This window comes from Podarcis vaucheri, assembly GCF_965113315.1.
Source record: "Podarcis vaucheri genome assembly, chromosome: 4".
Taxonomy (NCBI): Eukaryota; Metazoa; Chordata; class Lepidosauria; order Squamata; family Lacertidae; genus Podarcis; species Podarcis vaucheri.
Window position 1 is genome coordinate 81796144 of NC_138762.1, and position 21520 is coordinate 81817663.

Below are 21520 nucleotides of genomic sequence, written 5' to 3' on the forward strand. Positions count from 1 at the left end.
TAAAAAGCTTGATTTCCTTATTCCACACTGACCTTATGGGAATTTGTTTGTACTTGATCAATATCGAGGCAACCAAGTATCTGTATTGTGGCTGTTAATATTTTGAATGTAGAGGAAACATTCAAGAATCATTTGATATTTCATGATTGCCTATTGAATTTTCTAAGTATATTATGTATACGATCTGGCTCAAGACCATTTTAAGTTCCTCTGATATTAGTGGAAGCAAGGCATACACATGCTTAATTCTCCCACTGAAATCAAAGTCACTTAAAAAGTGCTTAAGTTCATTTGATTATGTCGTTATATATGCAGCAGTCTGATACTGAGTGATTTCCAAATCATGGCCAAGAACTCAAGGTGTATTGATTGTCAACTCATAGATTAAGGACGGAGAAATGCATTGCGCCTTGACCTAAAGTGGGTTCTGCAAATGGTACCAGCATCATTTTATATTTTTTAAACAATATAGATGCAAAGGAAGACAGGACTGTTGTGCCTCCTATGTAGAAGGAGTGATTTCAGCAGACATCTCTTTCTCAGCCTGCATGATTTCCCTTCTTGAATTTCCTCTTCTGTATGACAGCTGAAGTTGCAGGAGCCCATCTCTTCATTGTAACTTGTTATCCTAGAAAGAATCAGAGGAAGGTGAACGTTTGCAATAAATAAAGTAAATAAATTAAATTGGGTCCCATGTTGCATCTAATAAGGTTGAAAGCGTGTAAAGTGGTAGATTTCACAAGCCTTCCTTTTGAGTTACAAAAGAGCCAATAGAGGGTAATGTCAAGCTATGTAGTACAAGGTGACCAATTTCACTTTTAGACTAGGTTAACATCATCAGCTGTGTTCTGCTAAGGTGAAACTTCAGTAAGAAAAATAGAAACTACAAACAACAGTAATGAACTGAATCTTTCATTTCACCACTAGATGCCAGTATAACAGCTTTTAGATATCTCTTACTTTTCTAGCCAGGTGGTTAGCCTAGGAACTGTGAAAAAGCCAGGTACAGTATTCTCAAAAGGTCATTCAACTACCTTAATGCATTTGCCCAGAAATGTATCTGGACATTAAATGTCTTCAGATGGGGTCTACAGCAGGCCTTCCTAATCTGTGGCTCTCTAGATGTTCCTGGACTAGAATTCTCATCATCCTTGAGTCTTGGCTGTGCTGCCTGAGGCTGATAGCTGTTAAGAGTCCATATGGAGTGCCACAGATTAGCTATCTGTGATCTACAGCAAAAAAAGACCCTAACAGGTTGCACTAGCTTTGAAACTGTCCTTGCAAGGTCAGTGGGATAGAAATGCTTTGTCTTTCAATGTTAAACCCTTGTTTTTTTTCTAATAACCAGTTACATTTGTCTACCACTTCTTAATCTAAGTGTTAAACAGTTAAAATGTGATATTGGATACAGACATGTATTGCAGGTTAAACATGAAAATCTTAGCAGCATGTTGATCGTTTGTATTAGAATTTAAATTGCAGCTTAATGTATTTGAGCATGCAGATGGTTATCACAACCCTTACGTTTTCCTGTTCTTATATTTTGAGGATATATGTCCTTAATCCAGTTTAGTATGATGGGAAATATTTGCAAAATTTAACATATCCCTGATACATTGAGAATTCTAGAACTTCATGGGGATCCTAGAGTTGATCGAGGGGCAAGATTTTAATTAATGGTGGCCAAATTCCTAAATATACGCTGCATAATTTTCTGCAACATCTAGTGTTTGATTAACCTTAAAACTGCAATGAAGAGAATGATGATTGATAGCACTGTCTCCATTCATCAGAGCCAACAAAATACTTGTGCACCAAAAATGATAATTAACAAGTCATAAAATGGGGGATGGATTTATACATTAAAGGCAATAAGCACAAAACACAATATAACAATATTATTTTCAAATCACAGCAAACTTTTGAATTGAGTTATAATTTCCAGTACATGTAACAGGAAATAAGCTGGAATGAAAAAGGCTTGCTCAAGAACAAACAATTACTCCGAACCCAGGTGTTCAAAGCAAATCCAGCTGATTTATCAGTAGTGTCAATTGGACTCTCTAGTACTGTATGTGCATGACAGTTGTGCAACTGAGTAACAGCAATCTTGATGGCAAAAGAGATATTACTACCTGATGAAATAAGTTCATTTAATTAGTAATACCAAAATTTGGTTTGAGTGCTAAATTCTCTGCAGAAAATGTATGAATGAAGATTACTGTAATCTCTGAAAATATGTTTTGGGACAATCTTACACAAATGTAACCCATGCTTTGTTAAAACTGCCAGGTTTTTTCTTCTAACCCTATGCACTTCAGGGAATTAAAACAGGAGGTGGTCAGTTGCCATAACTAATTCATATTTTTAAATATGGATCTTCCAAAATACCGATGGATCATCATCTTGTTCGGCTTGTAAAGCTGTTTTTGTATTACTATATTAGGAAATAATTTTATATTCTCAGAGGTGGAATGAAGAGAATATTAAAAGATGGCCTTTCCTTTTAGCAATGAGTAGCACCTTTTTGTTAGCTTGCGAGTTGCCTTACAGAACTACCCCTTTCCTTCACAGGCCCGTGAAATTTTGTGTGACATTTTATTTAAATCAAGTTGTTCAAAGTTTACACTTCTGTATTTTCCCACAGTGGATAAAATGTAAATGTATTTTCCTACCTACATGCTCAAGTTTGAATCCTGCCAGAGATTTTTTTTAATGAGAGAGAACCTTGAATTATGCTGGAAATAGAAACCAAAAGCTAAGCATCCTTTGGGGAACGCCTAGCTGCCCCAGAATAACCTAACTATGTGTATACATAATGTGATTCTCATGCAGGAGCACTAGGAAGGAAACACTGTTCAACTACTTCTGTATGGCCCAGTGTTGTTTCACTGCAATAAAACATTTATGAGTGTGCTGCAGGGCAGCAAACAAACTCAAAGCCAGCTCAGTTCATTGATGAATTGGCTTTCCATTTTCTTCTTTTTATTGCTAGCTTCCTTCTCACCTTTATGGTCTTCTTCCTCTGCTGTCTTTAATCACTGTTCTTGTTTTGTGTTTTTCTCAGTTCCCCCCCAAAAGTAACTGAATACAGTACTACAAAAGTCAAAGAAAAATATGCTCATTTGCACAGCTGTAAAAATAAACCTCCTGATTACAGCATGTGTTTTTCTAGGTGTAGAGTTACTTGAACTGGATAGCCAAAATATTTCTTGGCTTGCTTTGTCCAGGATTGTTAGGAGGGTTTTTGATTTTTGCTACTTGCATGGACTAGTGCATTGCACACTTTGGGAGCTTGCAGCTTAAAAATAAGTCAGAAAATTCTTGGACTAACAATTTCTATCCCTTCATTGGATGTCAGACAAGTGGTGGCATCTGCAAAGCCAGAAAAGGAAAGGCTTGCCTTATACAGACAGCTCTGTGCAATGACACAATGGCTCCGATATAAAGTGTTGCTTGACCTGAGCTTGGAAGGCAAAGGAACAAAGAAACAAGAAGTGACAGTTTTTGAGAACCGAAGAAGCACTGAAGTCCCCTTATGGATAAATTTAAGGCTGCTCTGTTGCTGGCAGGGGTAGGAGACGCTCTGGGCTATCGAAATTTCACGCGGGAAAATAATGCATTAGGTGCAAAGATTCAAGGGGAACTGAAAGAAATTGGAGGACTCGAGAACCTGGTCCTGTCATCTGACAAATGGCCAATCAGTGATAATACTCTTATGCACATGGCTACAGCTGAGGCTCTCGTCACAGGTAGGTAAAACTTCAGGTTGTATGCAAGCTGGGAGGGGAAGGCTAAACCTGGAGAACAGCACATAATTATTGTGTTCTGTTACCTAAGCAGCGAGTTTGTGCAGAAATTCATGCTACCTTCAGTTATCAATGCATATGATGTCTTGGTTTTGCCATTTAACTAGCATGGTTGCTGAAAATGTAAATGGTACAAGGAGTCTTCCCTTCAAATACCACCTGAAGTGTGAGCTTGCTAGGTGGCCAACTATTTCTCATCTTTCTATTTCAATATGGAGAAGAGAATAATGGTCTACCTTATTACTGAGAATAATTGAGTCTCAATGTTCTCACTATATATATATATATATATATATATATATATATGAATGAGAGAATGAATATGATTTCCATTCACAGTAAGAAAGTTACATATTCTCTTCATTGGTTGCATAAAATTTATTGTTGAAAGGTATAAACTAAGAGAACACATTTTTCTTTCACTGGATGCATTGATATAAACTTGCCTTGAATGAAACATGGATGGGGAAAAGAAAACCTTAAGCCATTTTCCTTTATCAGAGTTGCCTGTTCCTGACTGGTATATAGACAGCTGCCCATCATAGTAAGTATCAACTCCCTTTGCATAAAAAGCATCCAATATTGTCAAGTTATTGAATGCAACGGTATCTTACAACCCAATTTATGTGTTGTTTTTATGATACTTCCAAGATAACTGCTGAACAAAGCATCTGTATCTTCACTGAAGACAAATGCTCTCCAAATGTGTTGCAGTTCTCAGCGTGTTTTCTAGAATCGGGAAAGTCAATGAAATTTCTCTGACATTCCACTCTTATCTGACTGCTGCTGAGATGCTCTAAATTTAGCCACCAGAGGCCTGTTGAAGAGAATCTGGGATATTTCGTGTCTAGCTACTGGTTAGCCAATGATGTGAGCAGGAGCTAATACCCTAAAGATAATGGCAAGATGTCAACCTATCATGGAAAAGGATGACTAACATACTTCTGAATATAGTCAGTGATTAAATGCATGTCACATGTTTCCTGCTTCTTGACCTCTGTATGAGCATAAATGTTATCTGCAAGGCTTATCAAGCTGCTTTGCAACCATTTTTAGCTGCACAAAAGCAAGCTACATACATATCCCTCTGCCTATAGCATATACAGCAGGGGAGCTGCTGTTTCAAAATCTCGTTTTTGAACTTCTTTCCGAATTCCATCAATTGCAATTGCAAGCACCAGTTGTTATAATACATGTGTGTTTTAGACATAGGAACATGATAAAATCAGTTTTTAGCCATTTAAGACAATACATGCTTTCCCATTTTGAAAAGCAAAATGCACCTTAACTTGCTCATCATGGGTTGAGATAGTACAAGCCCCCTTTTACACGTGTTCGATATGTGCATGACTGTCTGGCAGTGACCCAAAAACATCACAAAAAGGGGTGGGGCGGGGGCAGAACAGGGTTTTTGCAGGCTTTTCCAATGGTGTTTCAAATATACACAATTTAACGTAAACACCTACCCCCCTTAGCTGTCAACTTTTCCCTTTTCTTGCGAGGAATCCTATTCAGAATAAGGGAATTTCCCTTAAAGGAAAACGTTGACAGCTATGCCCCCCCCCCCGTAAATGGGGGTTGCCTGTATCACCATTTGTGTCTACTGGACTGAGCATTGAATGAAAGATAATTTGAAATCTAATAATGGCATTTGGTTTTGTCTTAAGTGTAAGGCACCTATCTAAACCCTATCTTCCTTTGTCCTTTGGTGATCTCTAAATTGATTTACCATAACCTATCTTTTAGGGTGGTTGAAACCAGTACATAAAAATCTCAGGCTGGACTGTAGAGTGGCTGTTTCTGCAGCTGGGAAATTTTAGAGCACAGCAAAGTTGTTTCTCCCCACTTCCCAGCCAGAATGTTTCACAGTGCTTTGCCCCCAAGCTATTCCCATCAGCCTGGCTCCATTGGATTTGTTTCTGTTTGAGTATACATCCAAGTGTGTCAACCAGGTTGAGGATGTTTTTACTCTGTGCAAAGATGTTCACATCTTGACTAGAGATGAATTAGGAATGGCTTAACACACCTTTAATCTGCTGGTCTTTCCATCCTCAACATTCTTTGCTGCCTCTTAATATTCACATAGGATAGTACCAAGCAATAATATGGCTCACGTGAATAAAGTAGGGAAATTTTCTTTATGGAAGACCTAATGGAACCTAAAATCAGGACTATAAATAGAGGAGCGTCCTAACTTAGCTAACACTTCACCGCAGGGTGAGGAATGTTAATGCCAGGGCCAAATACTTATCCCGACTTACCTTTCCTTGTTATAACAATGAACCACTGCAGGGTTGTTGTATCTCACCCCAACCTGCAATGTGGGAATAAAACCAATGGAAAAATAATGCATTCTGGCTGTAAACTACACACTCAGCTTCATTCAAAACTGTGATAGTGGTCCAACATTGCAAGTTTGTTATAAGTGACTTAGAGTCTGACCTGGAGTATTCAGTGCACAATACTCTGCTGTGCTGACCAGTGGCGTAGCGTGGGGGGTGCAGGGGGGGGCGGCCACACCGGGCGCAACATCTGGGGGTTAGGGTTAGGGGGCGCAAATCCACGGGTTAGGGGGCGCAAATTACTTGCCTTGCCCTGGGTGCTGACAACCCACGCTACGCCACTGGTGCTGACATAAATCAATCTCTCCCAGCCAGAGTTCCTTTCAACCTGCAATATGGGACAATGGGCTACATTTGCTATGGAATTTGCATGGGGGGGGAGGTAGAGTTATTTCTCAACATTACTACTTTTGGGTAGGGGTTGGAAAGGGGTGGGTGATTCCCAGTGCCAGCTACATTAATTTTTATTTATTTATTCATTGTTTTCTATATGTATCTCTCAGTTCTGTTTGTTGGAACGTTAAAAAATGGCTTTGCAGGGGTGGCGCTGTGGGTTAAAGCCTCAGCGCCTAGGGCTTGCCGATCGAAAGGTCGGCGGTTCGAATCCCCGCGGCGGGGTGCGCTCCCGCTGCTCGGTCCCAGCGCCTGCCAACCTAGCAGTTCGAAAGCACCCCCGGGGGCAAGTAGATAAATAGGTACCGCTTACCAGCGGGAAGGTAAACGGCGTTCCGTGTGCGGCTCTGGCTCGCCAGAGCAGCGTTGTCACGCTGGCCACGTGACCCGGAAGTGTCTTCGGACAGCGCTGGCCCCCGGCCAATAGATGTGAGATGGGCGCACAAACCCCAGAGTCTGTCAAGACTGGCCCGTTCGGGCAGGGGTACCTTTACCTTTACCTTAAGCACATATGGACTAATTCAGGTTGCAGCTTTATAGCTGATGGAGAGGTCTTGTGCAACAAACCCACTTCTTTAATAAGGAAAGTGATGGGGAATTGCACTGGAACACACAGGACAGCACTTGTTTGGTGAAAGGTCAAGGTTTAGGTTGTTTAACATCCCTAGAAACACATCAGAATGAAAGCTCATTAAATAACCAATGTCGTCGTTATCTAGTCTCCCTGGAAATACACCAGGATAAATATATAAAACTGCATCCCTGTTTTAGCCACTCCATTTTCTACAATTTTTTTTGGATACAGAGATCCCCAAAGTGCCCCTGTTCATATACAGAGTTTTTTCCACCATGGTATCCAGTTTATGGAGTAAGAACCCCAAAGAGTTACAGTTGACCCCTCATTGCCTTGCAATAAAAGCGTTTCAAAACCAAGGCATACCTTCCCATAGAAAGTAATGCAAAATGGATTAATCTGTTCCAGACTTTTAAAAACAACCCCTAAAACAGCAATTTAACATGAATTTTACTATCTAACGAGACCATTGATCCATAAAATGAAAGCAACGAACAATGTACTGCAGTCGCACAATCAATCAGTAGCTGAACTGGGTTGCACACAGTCACAAAAACAAAACAAAAAAGAGCTGCAAAAACAGAACCACAAAATAAATAGCAAAAGCAGACAGACCTCAGCATAACACTCAAAAACGGAAGTGTGGCATTCAAAACGGAAGCATAACACTCAAAACAGAGCATGTTCGGCTTCCGAAAAAAAGTTCGCAAACCAGAACACTTTGTTCCGGGTTTGCAGTGTTTAGGTTCCAAGTTGTTTGAGTACCAAGGCGTTTGAGAACCATGATACCACTGTATATTATTTCAACTGTTTTAAAGGTTAATTTTCCTCTGATTATAATTTTTGCTCTTCTGCTTTTGCTAAATTTTATGGTATTGTGTTTGATGGTATTGTATTAACTAAAAGGTAAAGGTAAAGGTACCCCTGCCCGAACGGGCCAGTCTTGCCAGACTCTGGGGTTTGTGCGCCCATCTCACATCTATTGGCCGGGGGCCAGCGCTGTCCGAAGACACTTCCGGGTCACGTGGCCAGCGTGACAACGCTGCTCTGGCGAGCCAGAGCCGCACACGGAACGCCGTTTACCTTCCCGCTGGTAAGCGGTACCTATTTATCTACTTGCCCCCGGGGGTGCTTTCGAACTGCTAGGTTGGCAGGCGCTGGGACCGAGCAGCGGGAGCGCACCCCGCCACGGGGATTCGAACCGCCGACCTTTCGATCGGCAAGCCCTAGGCGCTGAGGCTTTAGCCCACAGCGCCACCCGCGTCCCCATATTGTATTAACTACCCCTGCTTTATATTGTTATATTGTTGTGTAAGCCACACAGAGTGGGCACTTTGCCTAGAAAGGTAGGATGTAAATATATATGCCCCAGCTCCAGCTTTTCTCTCACCTGACACCTCTAAGTAAACATGCATAGAATTGCACCATACATTATTTAACCTCCTAATTGTGTTTATGATGGGCAGCCCCCCCCCCAAGCTGGAACTCACCACAACTCAGTTCCGGCATTTCTCAGGTGTCATTGCCATTATAAGAGAAGAAGGGAGGTGTTCGTGGTGAGTTCCAGCACCTCGTTTTTCTAGAAAAATAGCACTGACGACAGAGTAGTTCAAGGGTGTTAAGGTGTCACTGATCCATCTTTAGCAACCTTGGCAAATAAAAAAGCAGCAGGAGGAGTGATTTCCTTTTCTCCTTTTGAACATTCCCTGCTGCTTCACACTTTTCTTCCTCTGAACAGATTACTGGTGTTTAGAAGACCTATATCGGGAACTTGTAAAACGTTATGTGGATGCTATTGACAAACTTCCTGGGAGACGGTCAGATCCTGCTACTATCGAAGGCTGCTCCCAACTGAAGCCAGACAACTATCTCCTGGCTTGGCACACACCATTTAATGAGAAAGGTAAGGTGGTGGTTTTTCTGAGCTGAAACTTATCCAACATCATTGTACATTAAAGTAGCCTACAGTGGATTGGTAAGGAATAATAAAGCCAGGGCCAGCTCAATATATTTTGCTGCATGAGGCAAAGGACAAGGTGGCAGCCCCCCTCACCAAATGCATACACAGAAGCCAGTCTGACTGGTAGAATCATAGAATTGTAGAGTTGGAAGGGACCCCAAGAGTCATCTAGTCCAACCCCCTGAAATGCTGGAATCCCAGATAAAGCATCTATGACAGATGGCCACCCAACCTCTGCTTAAAAATCCTACTCCAGTACAGTGGTACCTTGGGTTAAGTACTTAATTTGTTCCGGAGGTCCGTTCTTAACCTGAAACTGTTCTTAACCTGAAGCACCACTTTAGCTAATAGGGCCTCCCGCTGCCACCACGCTGCCGGAGCACGGTTTCTGTTCTCATCCTGAAGCAAAGTTCTTAACCAGAGGTACTATTTCTGGGTTAGCGGAGTCTGTAACCTGAAGCCTATGTAACCTGAAGCATATGTAACCCGAGGTACCACTGTAACTACACTTGAGGGCAGCAGGCTAGGGGTGCCACTGAATTCAGTGGGTTTACTTCTAAGTGTAGGATTGCACTGTTAGGCTGCGAGTTCATGGACACTAACCTGATAGGAAGCCCCATTGCACAAAGGAGGGCTTACTTCTGAGTAAACATGAATTTGATTGCATTATTTTTGCAGTCTGAAGAGTTTCCCATTTTGCTGCTATCTCAGCGCTAACTGATTTAAATCAGTGTTCATTACGTAGTTTTTTTACATAGCACCAAAGAAGTACTGTTGGTTCTGCAGGCAACCACAGCTTCTTACATAGAAAGCTGCCTTATACTTAAGTCGTATTATAGATCCATCTGGCACAGTGTTATCTACAGTTTATGAACAGTGACTCTCCTGGATTTAACACAGGATTGTCTCCCATCCCTTCCTGCAGATGCTGGGGACTAAACCTGGAACCTTCTGCATTTGCAAAACAGATATTCTACAATCCTCCCCCTACATTCTCATTTAATCTACTTCTGACAATAATGCCTCACTCAGTAATGAAGTATATAATTATTTTTATTCTTTATATGCTTTATAAGTTGCCTATAGTTACACGTGTTGATGCGTAAGGGCAGGTTTCTTCCTTGTATGGGCACTATGACCATGTGGGGAAAGACTGTACTCATTGTATAGTTTTCCAGCAATTCCATATTTGCCTGGGATGCGAAAGGCAAGCTGCCAGGAATTCCTTTTGTAGGGCACTGCGTCCTTTTGTAAGTTATCTCTGTCCAGTTTAAATGTCTATTTAAAGAGTCTTTGTTCTTGGCACAATGCCTTCTGGTCCAGATTTTTTTTGTTCTGGAATTTGTGTTTCTTTTCAGGAATACAATCTGTCGTGGATCCTTTTAAGGGTCTGCACTAACCTGGACATTTTGTCCATGTAAAGCAGGCGTCAGCAAACTTTTTCAGCAGTGGGGTGGTCCACTGTCCCTCAGACCTTGTGAGGGGCCAGACTATATTGGGGGGGAATGAACGAATTCCTATGCCCCACAAATAACCCAGAGATGCATTTTAAATAAAAGGACACATTCTACTCATGTAAAAACATGCTGGATTCCTGGACCATCTGCGGGCCGGATTGAGAAGGCGACTGGGCCGCATCCGGCCCCCGGGCCTTAGTCTGCCTACCCATGGTGTAAAGTAATCTATTTAAACCAAATTGCCGAGGGAGCAAAACGAGGCATATGTGATGCATCTCACAGTATGTGCCGAGACGCAACTTCACTGTGGTAGTTATTGTATTATTCAGGCTTCAAATGCAACATATACATTCTGCAGAGAGATCACTTTCCAGTCTTTAGTACTAACCATTTAGAAGAGGCATTGTACGTCTTCTTCACTGACTGCACATGGCCTCACAAGGAAAGTGCAGATTCCAGACCCAGCACTGTGTTGATGTGACACTATATCACTGGAATATAGAACCACTCAACACCAGCATCATATATTGATGCAACTTCGTGGCATAAACATTGTAATGCAATACGATGATTATTTTTGTCTCTCTGCAATCAACCTCGTTTGACAGTGCTGCTGCCTCTCTCCCCACTATGTCCTTCTCATGGCAATTGCTGGAAGAGAAAAGAAAAATACTTGGCAGTTTTAGCTCACTTTTCCCCCTCTGGCCCCCTTCCATGAATGAATAGTAGTGTGGTAGTGAAGCAGTTACAAGCACACTGCTCTCATTCATGCATAGATTGAATAGAAACCTCAGAAAGTGTTTTGAGAAGGTATGTGTATCTCTCAAAGCAAAATCACAATAACTGTTTGAGATTCCATGTAGGATCTTTGGTATATAATGTGATATATATATAACAACTAATAATATATATAACAACTAATAATATATAATAATATATATAACAACTAAATCCATATAAGCCAGACTTTAGGAATGGTGCCGCAAAGGTGGCTGTCTTCTGAATTGCTTCCTTAAATGATGTATATGAAGACATGTGAAGTGAGAAATAGCTATATTCATAGCCACTAGAAGGCTAGCAGACATTTGGTTGGTAATTTCTGTTTCTATAAAGCATGGACTACGGGAGACTTGGGTTTAGAGGCTTTGTCCCTTAAAAAGTTAGCCTCTGCCCCCCACTCTCTTTCCAGCTTCATGTCATACTACCACATATATAAATGGGTGGGGGCAACCAATTCAACAGCCAGACGCCTTTTGTGTAGCCCCAGGCTTAAATACAATACGATACGATATGATAATAAAACAAAACAAGCTAAAAATATAGACAATACTATTGTTAAAATGTAATTAAAGGTTACATTGGCTAGGGGACATTATAACAACAACAACAACCTTTTTACCTAGTCCTTGCCTATCCCTTGTGAGGTGACAACAGACGATGAGGCTCTAACAGCTTGATCTTATTCATAGCTTAACATGCACCAAGCCATTCAGTCGGGTGTGAAGCATTAAATTAATAAGCAAATACCAGGACTAAGTTCCACTACTAGGACTGAAGCACGTTCCTGTGCCTGACAAGCTGGACACAGCACAGTTGGCATCCCAAACTCCTAAAAACGGCTGGCAGCCACGGTTTCTATGGAGAAAAAGGCCTCATAGGCCTAGTGCTGAATTTTGAAAAGGGGTCAGGGTTTCAGGTTATCCTGCAACCTTATTCTCCGGCCTGGAAACCTTGTCTCTGTATCTCTGGTATGGAAATGAACTCTGCTACTTGTTTTCTTTATGTATAACAATGAGTGGCTATTTACCCCTGTATGAACTTGGGTTGATGACACTTGAGTTGTCATCAGAGGCCTTGCTTCAGACGCCTGCCCTTTTGAGATACTGAGAGTGGTGATGGGAGACAGTCAGGGCCTCTTCTGTCATGGTCCTGGCTCTTTGGAAAATCCTCCTCAAAGAGGGCTGCTTGGCACTGACAGTGCTTTCCTATAGACAGCTAATTATTTTATTGTTATTGATTCTTACCACTGTTTTCAATGCTGCTGTTACAATTTTTTAAAATGCTTTGCTTATCTTGCGACTTTATATGATGTAAGCTATATTGTGTTAAGAGGCGGCCTACACAAGTATTTTGATTTTGGGGGATTTTTGTATGGTGTTGCTTATTGCTGATGCTTTTTATTGTTGTTGTTTAATCTGCTGTTTATTAATTGATGTTTTTTGATTGGGGACTCAGCTATATGGCTGCAAATGTAATGTTTTAAGTGCATTATACAAATGTGACACTAGATGGCTCTAGTGAGCTAATGGCAAATTCCACATACTGTATATTTTTAAACTTTTTTTTAAAGCACTTTCACAGCATTTTTAAGATATATGTGTGTAGATTCAGCCTGGCTTTTATGTCTTTATTATTGTTTTAACTTATATTTCCACATTCCTGCCCTTTAAACACCTCCAAGGTGGCTTGCAAAAGGTCATCTAACAATATCAAGATAAAACTCACTTCAATTAATGTAGTAATAATAATGATAATAATAATAATAATAATAGTCCGGGTAGCAAAACAGCTGGATAATGGAGGGATGTGATTGCCTTCCCTGCTGCGGCCTAAGCAATGGTCGTTGGTGCTTGGGGAGAGGGAACTCGCTGCTAGGAGCTGTTTCTAGGCTTGGTGTAAAAGTTGTTGCTTTCCTTCTCTCTGAGATCCCAAATCAGCAACCTCCAGCTTTTAGGATTTTTAGGATTCTTTCAAAATATTGTAAGTTACTTCAATGGAATATGGGATATAATAATAATAATAATAATAATAATAATAATAATAATAATAATAATAATAAATATTATAATAATTTTTATTTATAACCCACCCTCCCCAGCCAAGACCGGGCTCAGGGCGGCTAACAAGCAATAATAAAAACAAGTTGAATGAATACAACTTAAAAACAAGATTAAAATACAACATTCAAATATTGAAACATTAAAATATTAAAATGCAGCCTCATCACAGGAGGAGAAAGGAAAAAGAAAAAGAAAAAAGAAAGAGGGGGAGGGAATCAAATTGGCTCCAAGCCAAAGGCCAGGCGGAACAACTCTGTCTTACAGGCCCTGCGGAAAGAAATCAGATCCTGCAGGGCCCTGGTCTCATGAGACAGAGCGTTCCACCTGGCCGGAGCCAGTGTTGAAAAGGCCCTGGCTCTGGTTGAAGCTAATCTAACTTCCTTAGGGCCTGGGACCACTAGGGTGTTGCTATTTATGGACCTTGAGGCTCTCCATGAGGCATACTGGGAGACAAACAAAAATGCACTCAAAATATATTACATATATAACAATCCAGCGAAAGTGAATGTTTTATTGAATTGATTTCATTAGGAAATTCAGCAAGGGAGAACACTGAACATGTCTACTGAGAAGCAAGTCCCACCAAGTTTGATGGGACTTACTCCCAAATAAGTGGGGTACAGAAATATATAGTCACACACAGGCTTATGCAAAGCAGGGTGGGGGCAGCTAGGTACATTCGCCCTGGGCCTTGGAGGGCTTGGCCGGCCGGGGAGCAGGGCACAGGTTGGCCTGCCAAGGGACCACCTGCTTTTTTTTTTGTTTGAGTTTATAACTTTATTCTAACAAGACTCCCAACTAGGGCCTCAGACAAGCTCTGCACGGGCCCGGTCACACCCTTAGCTCTCATGTTAACATCAAGAGGACTTAAAAGGTGTTTCATTTTGGATTACCACACCCTATATACATATGTATACAGAATTATAATTACTATCTTCCTCCCAGCTTAGCCACCTGTTGCCCCCCACAAGGGCCGTGCAGCGCTTCTCTCAGGTCCAGGGTGGCTGGGAGGTATGGGGCATTCTTGACATGACAGTTTAAGTCTGGCGTGCCCCTGGTGGGGGTCCCCTGGTCAGCATAGCCCCCTGAGGGCTAGGGCAAGTGTACCTATCTTCCCCCATCCCTCTTCATGGGCCTGCCTCCCTCCTTCAGAGTTCTCGGACTCCAACTACCAACTTCCCAGCAGCCTTCTGGCTCCCACACCACTTCAAAATTCACTAACATCATCAGCTACAATCAAACGTGATTCAAATTATTGTTCATGACTCATTTGCCTTTTTGTTGCTGTTGACAATAGGTTCAGGATTTGGAGCCGCTACAAAGGCCATGTGCTTAGGGATGAAATACTGGAAGCCTGACAGACTGGAAACTCTCATTGAAGTGAGCATTGAAGTTGGACGAATGACTCATAACCATCCTACAGGTAACGTCTAGGGAAATCGAACTGTTTTGGTTAGGATGTATTGACTCTGGGTTGCCCTGCCCCTTGCAAGACTGGCACTCCTGCCAAAGCTCTGGCTGATCTGTGTGTGCGGCTTGAGGTCTGTTAACAGCATTTGAAGGCAATTGAAAAAAATGCAAGTAGCACAGAACGCAGTTGCCAGGTTGTTGACAGAGACGGGGCAATCTCAACATAAAACACCAGTCATGGTGAGCTCCCGTTGCTCTGTCCCAGTTCCTGCCAACCTAGCAGTTCAAAAGCATGCCAGTGCAAGTAGATAAATAGGTACCACTGCGGCAGGAAGGTAAACGGTGTTTCCGTCCGCTCTGGCACTAGTCACGGTGTCCCATTGTGCCAGTAGCATTTTAGTCATGCTGGCCAAATGACCCGGAAAGCTGTCTGTGGACAAATACCAGCTCCCTCGGCGAGATGAGTGCTGCAACCCCATAGTCGCACTTGACTGGACTTCACTAGCCAGGGGTCCTTTATCTTTTATCTTTTTACCTTCACTAATTGCCAATTTGTTTCCAAGTAAAATTCAAAGTACTGGTTTTGACCTATCAAAGTATTGCATGGTTTGGGAGCCCAGTACCTCGAGGACGACCTTTCCCCATATGAATCTACCTCAATTTGAAGAAGGGAATCTCTGTATGTTCCCTGCAAAGATGTTCAGAGGGTGGCAATAGGAAAACAGGTGTTTTCTGTGGTAGTCCTATGCTTATGGGACACTCTCCTCTTGAAAGCTTGTCTGCTGCTAACATTGTCATCTTTTCAGCACCAGGAGAAGATGTATTTATTTTTCTGGCATTTACCCAACAATAACAGTCTGGCTTTTAGCAGCTATTTCTTTTGGGACCATTCTTGGGTGGTATGGTTGCTTGCAAGTGATTATTGTAGGTGAACACATTTAGTATGTTGCATTGTTTTAAATGGACATGTCTCTTCTAGGTTTTTCTTTCTTTTGCAAGTTGCTTCAAGACTTATTTGATGGTGAGAAACAACACATAAATTCAATAAACTAAATTGTATTCAATAAACTACACTTACCCCGTGTTCTCCTCATAATGCAGGGGTGGAGAGACACTTGCAGGGGAAAGCTGGCGGGTGGGGAGAGGTGTTTAACCCTTCTCTGCCCTTCAGTTTCCCCTTGCAAATGGCCCTGTGTAGTTTTTAATAGTTCCCTGTCCCCATCTGGGCTCCTAAACTGGAAGGAAGCCCAGTCAAGGGTGTGGGTGGATTGCAGTACCATTTGGACAGAGCAAACCTAATATAGTGTTCAAGTATGAAACAGAGAAGAAATGTGTGTACACACACAACAAATTTAACATGCTCACCTTGAAGCTCCTATTGTTTCAGTGGGCATAACTCTCAAATTAGCATACACAGGCCTGTAGCAAACTTAAGGTGCTTTTTGCTCAGGGCAGTTGTGGCTGGAGCTTCGCCTGCATAAGTGCTTGGGGGCTCTTTCTTGCAAGGATTCTGCAGTGTGCCATATCACAATTGCAATATGTCAGATTCAAGTTCTGCACTAAAAGCACACACACCCCCAACTGCAATTCTTGATGCATGAAGATAGGAATAGGGGTGGGAGCACTGGAGGAAAAAAGGGGGAGGAGGAAAGACAAGAAAAGTGCTAATGGGATGGCTGGACCACTAGGAAGAACAAGGAGCAGGTTGGAGAACCACTGGCAGTGAAGACAAGCCTCAGCTTGACTAGATCTCCTACTTCTGAGATCTGGGGGGGGGGGTGAGGAAATGTTGTTTCTCCCAGCCAGCCACACTCATTTATGACTCTTCCTCTTTCTCTATCCACTAGCCTGGTAAGTGGAACAGCAGTGGTCTGGATTCTGAGAGCCATTGCTTGGGGCACACATCTGTTCTGCAGCTTCACCTGCCACCAGTCTGGGGGAAAAACAATGCAATATGCCCACCATCAGAATTGCAAAATTACTGTAGGTCAGTAGAAGCAATAACCAGAAACAGTTGCATTCTGAGACCAGGTTAGGCTGTAGTCCAGTCTGACATGAAAACAGTGACACCGTGCAAAACCACTGGTTAATCAGAGCAAGAAACTGTTATGGTTAAACTTCTGATCAATCTGTTTTAGGGCTGTTCATACAGAGTTCAACATGCAACATATTATGAATTCCTTTTAATTTTCAGCAGTTCGTTTTCATGATTTTCATTTTCGGTAGCTCTAAGGGCCATAAAAGCAGTTGTTTTAAACCTATGCACCATTCTAATGTTATCCTCATTAAGATCAATTGGACATAGACATGTAAAAGAAGTCACCACCCTGGAATGTTAATCTCAGCCAACAATCATCACATATCAGATGGCTCCCTCCTAAGTAGAGACACAAGTTGTAAGTCATACGTATTTGCTGAAGTATTCCATTATGCCAGTTCTCCCCAATCTAGCTTCATTACTTTAAATGATAAATGCTCACACAGTCTTGCTTGTTTTCTAGGTTTTAAAATGGCAAAATAAAGTTGCAGACTATGTGACTTTTAAGTGTTTGGCACACTGTATGAAGGATCTGTATTGAATGCGAAGGATGACAGTGATTAATTGGATTCAGTAAATCTATCAGAATTGTCACCTTATTTATTTTTTTAAACTCATACGCTTTTATCAGCAGTCTAGCTCTCAGGAATAAAGTAGATGAAGCATCTCCTCCAGTGGAGATTAAATGGTGGTGAAAAAGGCTCACATGGTTTCTGTGTTATAAAGGCACAGTATCTTGACATGATACATCACTAAAATAATACATGATACATCACATTGTAATTAACACAACAGCCAAATCGCTCATTCTTTGGAGGACATCAATGCCAGAATCAAAAAGGAAAAGTAATTGTCCGAAGCAGTGCCACCAACACTTGACCAACATTTTATAGGGGAAACCTCCAACTAAAAATCCCCATTTAAAATAAGCAAATAGAAAAGAACCTACCCAAGTGATGCTGGCACAAACCTCCACACCTACACTACGTAAAAGAACCAGGCAGAGGGCCTTCTCGGTAGTGGCGCCCTCTCTGGAACGCCTCTCTGTGGTCAGGGGTTGAAAGTAGTGATGAAGGCTACAATCCTAACTCCAGTTGACCTAAGAATAAACCCTTCTGGGTTCAACAGGACTTCTGAGTAGTCATTGCACCAGTCAGTTATATACACATACAGTAATGCGACTTGAAGTTCAATACCTGTTTTATAGGGAACAAAAAAATATTCCCGAAGAAAGGCATATAGCTTGAAATGTGTGCATGTTGTCTTTCTTTGAGCTTAATAAACGCAGTTTCTTATGCATCTGTACGCTGATTTCTCCTCCTTTTTGGTGCTACTTGGTGCCATCGTCATCACCATTTTTCTATGCTCCTTTCAGGGTTTTTAGGATCACTGTGCACAGCTCTGTTTGTTTCATATGCAATACAAGGAAAGCCACTGGTGCAGTGGGGAAGAGAAATGATGAAGGTTGTCCCAATGGCTGAAGAATACTGCAAGAAGACGATTCGGCACATGGCAGGTAACATTGCACAATAAAAGGTAAAGGTAAAGGTACCCCTGCCCGTACGGGCCAGTCTTGACAGACTTTAGGGTTGTGCGCTCATCTCACTCTAGAGGCCTGGAGCCAGCGCTGTCCGCAGACACTTCCGGGTCATGTGGCCAGCGTGACGAAGCTGCTCTGGCGAGCCAGAGCCGCACACGGAAGCGCCGTTTACCTTCCCGCTAGTAAGCGGTCCCTATTTATCTACTTGCACCCAGGGGTGCTTTCAAACTGCTAGGTTGGCAGGCGCTGGGACCGAGCAACGGGAGCGCACCCTGCCGCGGGGATTCAAACCGCCGACCATGCGATCGGCAAGTCCTAGGCGCTGAGGTTTAACCCACAGCGCCACCCGCGTCCCAATTTCACAATATGCAATTTCAAATTCACACATAAGGTGCATAATTGAAGTGTTTATGCTCTGGTAGCTTAATTTACCTACCTGCCATTTCAGGTGTTGTCTGTTTCAATCTTGAACTCAGAAGATTTTATCATGAGCCTAGAGAGAGAGAGAGAGAGAGAGAGAGAGAGATGCTACCTGCCAAATGAGGTTCCTCCTAGCAGATAGGGACAAGGACGTTACTGCCCCAGTGGCTTCCTTTTTAATCTCCATCTTACCCGAAAAGGTTCTTAATGAATCACCCCTCTAGGGAATGGACAGGGTGAAGCAGAACAACCAAGTACCTTGTGATCCTCAACAGCCTCACTCCTGTCCCTTTTAAATGTATCCTAGTGTTTTGAAATGTTTTAACTCGTAATGCCAATAACGGTGTTTGTATTTGTCAATTTGCTACCTGTCCCTCTTCTCTGAATCCTTGCTCTAAGAATATACCTATATGCACAATTTAAAAAACCGAAACCCATATTTGGATAGTGATGCAGGCGATTACTGACAAATAATAGGCCCTGTGTTCTTTCTCAGAAGTTCTCTGGCTTTTAGCTAAACAACAACAACTTCTTCTTCTTCTTCTTCTTCTTCTTCTTCTTCTTCTTCTTCTTCTTCTTCTTCTCCTCCTCCTCCTCCTCCTCCTCCTCCTCCTCCTCCTCCTCTTCCTCCTCTTCCTCCTCTTCCTCCTCCTCCTCCTGACTAGACCAGGTGCAGGATTAAGTTGTATAGGTCTGGTCTGCTTTTGACAGAAGGATGCTGTCACTCTTCTTGCACAATTCCAACCCTGAGTAAAATATGCAAGACTCCTAAAGTATGCATCTGTCATTATGGAGTGAAGTGCAATGCTATTTTAGAAATAAATAAAGGGGACGACATTTTAAAAAGCCTGCCTGAAACAAATGTGAGCCCCTTTTCTCAAGGGAGCTCTCCTTTTGAATTATTCAGTCAATTTCTTTTGTTTTTGTTTTCTTTAAAAAAGCACATTTGTTTAATGTTTCCTGTTCTGCATATTCTCACTCTGTAGTTCTCAGAGGCAGCTTTACTGCTAGGTAGCCACAAGTGATCACCTGTGGTAGCACTTAGTACAGACAGATGTTTGCTATATGCTGCAGAAGATGATGCCTAGAACTTCTTTGACAAAAGTCAGCCTTCTGCTCAGGGACAGCATAGTGCAAAGGGTTTCAGGGCTGTAAAGAAGAAAGGAAGGGTAATGAAGCAAGGGAAAGATGGGGAGGAAAACCATATGTCTAAGGCCATAGGTAAATAACAAGAGGCTAGTAAGAAGCATCTCTCAAGTGCCTTTGGGGGGAACCCCAAAAGCAGAAAGCTGAGCAATGTGATTGTGAGGGAACAGGTGTTGGGAGGGAAGATCCTGACTGAGCAAATAGTCAGGTAGGTGGATGAAAATGACTGGCAGGTCAAGGATTTCCAGGATCAGCTGTGATACAGAATGTGCGACACCTACTTAAAATACCTAAAGGTATCCCTGGCTCCCTCCGGATTGCAACAAGAGATAAAGTAACTTTTCAGTCAGCAGGGATCAGTAAGCTATTTGCAGGGGGATAAGAAAATTATGTTTTTGTTCCTGTCTTCAAAGTGCAAGTGGTACACATACTGAGAAAATGAGCATAGTCTGCCTTTCTCAAACTGAAGCAACTTCACAAATGACTTTTTCATAATCAACAGCAATCTGGTGTTTAGGAAAAAAAAGTTTTCCTCCAGACCAGCCTTTCTCAACCTTGAGTCTCCAGATGTTTTGGGACTACAGCTCCCAGCTTCCCTGTCCACTGGTCCTACTAGCTTAAGGATGATGGGAGTTGTATTCCAACAACATATGAGGACCAAAGGTTGAGAACAGCTGCTCTAGACTCAATATATAAACTGTGCTGCAAATGTTTGTTTTGCTACAGGTACAGTGGTTCAGGAAGGTATGCTGAATATTGGTGGCGGAAACAAAGCTACAGCAATGGATGCTGCAGAAGTGGCAGGGATGTTGCTTCCTGTAGGAAAATGTTTCATGTGAAGCACCACCAGTTTACAAAGTACACCCTCTCCACTTTTAAGCAGTAGATCTTATGGGTGCAGACTCGGAAAAAAACTGCCCTTGTACAAATGGGTAGAGATGCCCATCTTAGTTTATTTGCAGAGGCTGCCTTCTGAAGATCATACTGCAAAAAAAAGGTGTTACTGCCAACCGCCTTATCAGGTAGCATACAGCCTGCACTCAAAATAGCTCCGGTTGAGACTTGGGAGGGCTTCTTATGCTTTTGCTCAGTATTCAGGACCCAGTAGTAATTGCTGAATGGACTACAGTAAAACTTTGTTTGTATGTTTAATAGACACTGTGATCTACATTCTGGTTTTCCAAAATGTGTGTTTGGTGGCCCTAATTATTTGTATTTACAATACAAAATTAAAATCTATTCCACCCCCCTTTCTACATTGTGAAGATAAGCTAATTAGTATTGTTGAGAGGCTAAGAATAGTTGGGCAGGTTTTATTTAATTTTCTTCATGAGAGTTCTGTAAATTGGATTTTGTCATTCATGCTGTTGCACTGAAAGAACCTATTCAAGATTAAATGTACCATAATTAATTTGTTTTTCATTCAGAATATCAGGAGCATTGGTTTTACTTTGAAGCAAAATGGCAATTTTACTTGGAGGAGAGAGAAATCAATGAAGACAACCAGAATAAACCCAACTTTCCTGACAATTATGATGCTGAGGAAAGAGAAAAGGTAAACTCTTCAACCAAAAATTCTGAAAGTATTGGG

At 41.9% G+C, this 21520-nt stretch overlaps 1 protein-coding gene and 1 long non-coding RNA gene across 6 annotated transcripts in view; one reads left to right on the forward strand and one right to left on the reverse strand.

The window, feature by feature from the left end:
* Positions 1 to 416: 416 nt before the first annotated feature.
* LOC309530227 lies at positions 417 to 12881 on the reverse strand. The gene is made up of 5 exons (XR_014218702.1): positions 12343 to 12881; positions 6434 to 6479; positions 6252 to 6278; positions 6071 to 6123; positions 417 to 628 (listed from the first exon to the last, which is right to left on the reverse strand). It is a non-coding gene; the product is annotated as an uncharacterized lncRNA (long non-coding RNA).
* Positions 3253 to 21520, forward strand: part of ADPRHL1 (ADP-ribosylhydrolase like 1) — a 36921-nt gene continuing 18653 nt past the window's right edge. For 2 of the 5 annotated variants that reach the window (XM_082218539.1, XM_082218540.1), the window contains exons 1-5: positions 3253 to 3752; positions 8857 to 9021; positions 14673 to 14798; positions 18199 to 18339; positions 21357 to 21484. In XM_082218539.1, the coding sequence (XP_082074665.1) occupies positions 3539 to 3752; positions 8857 to 9021; positions 14673 to 14798; positions 18199 to 18339; positions 21357 to 21484 (774 nt within the window). In that variant the 5' untranslated portion in view covers positions 3253 to 3538. Of the gene's footprint in view, positions 3753 to 8856; positions 9022 to 12161; positions 12284 to 14672; positions 14799 to 18198; positions 18340 to 21356; positions 21485 to 21520 lie in introns of those variants that run through there. The other 3 variants (XM_082218542.1, XM_082218543.1, XM_082218541.1) reach the window with 3 other exon arrangements.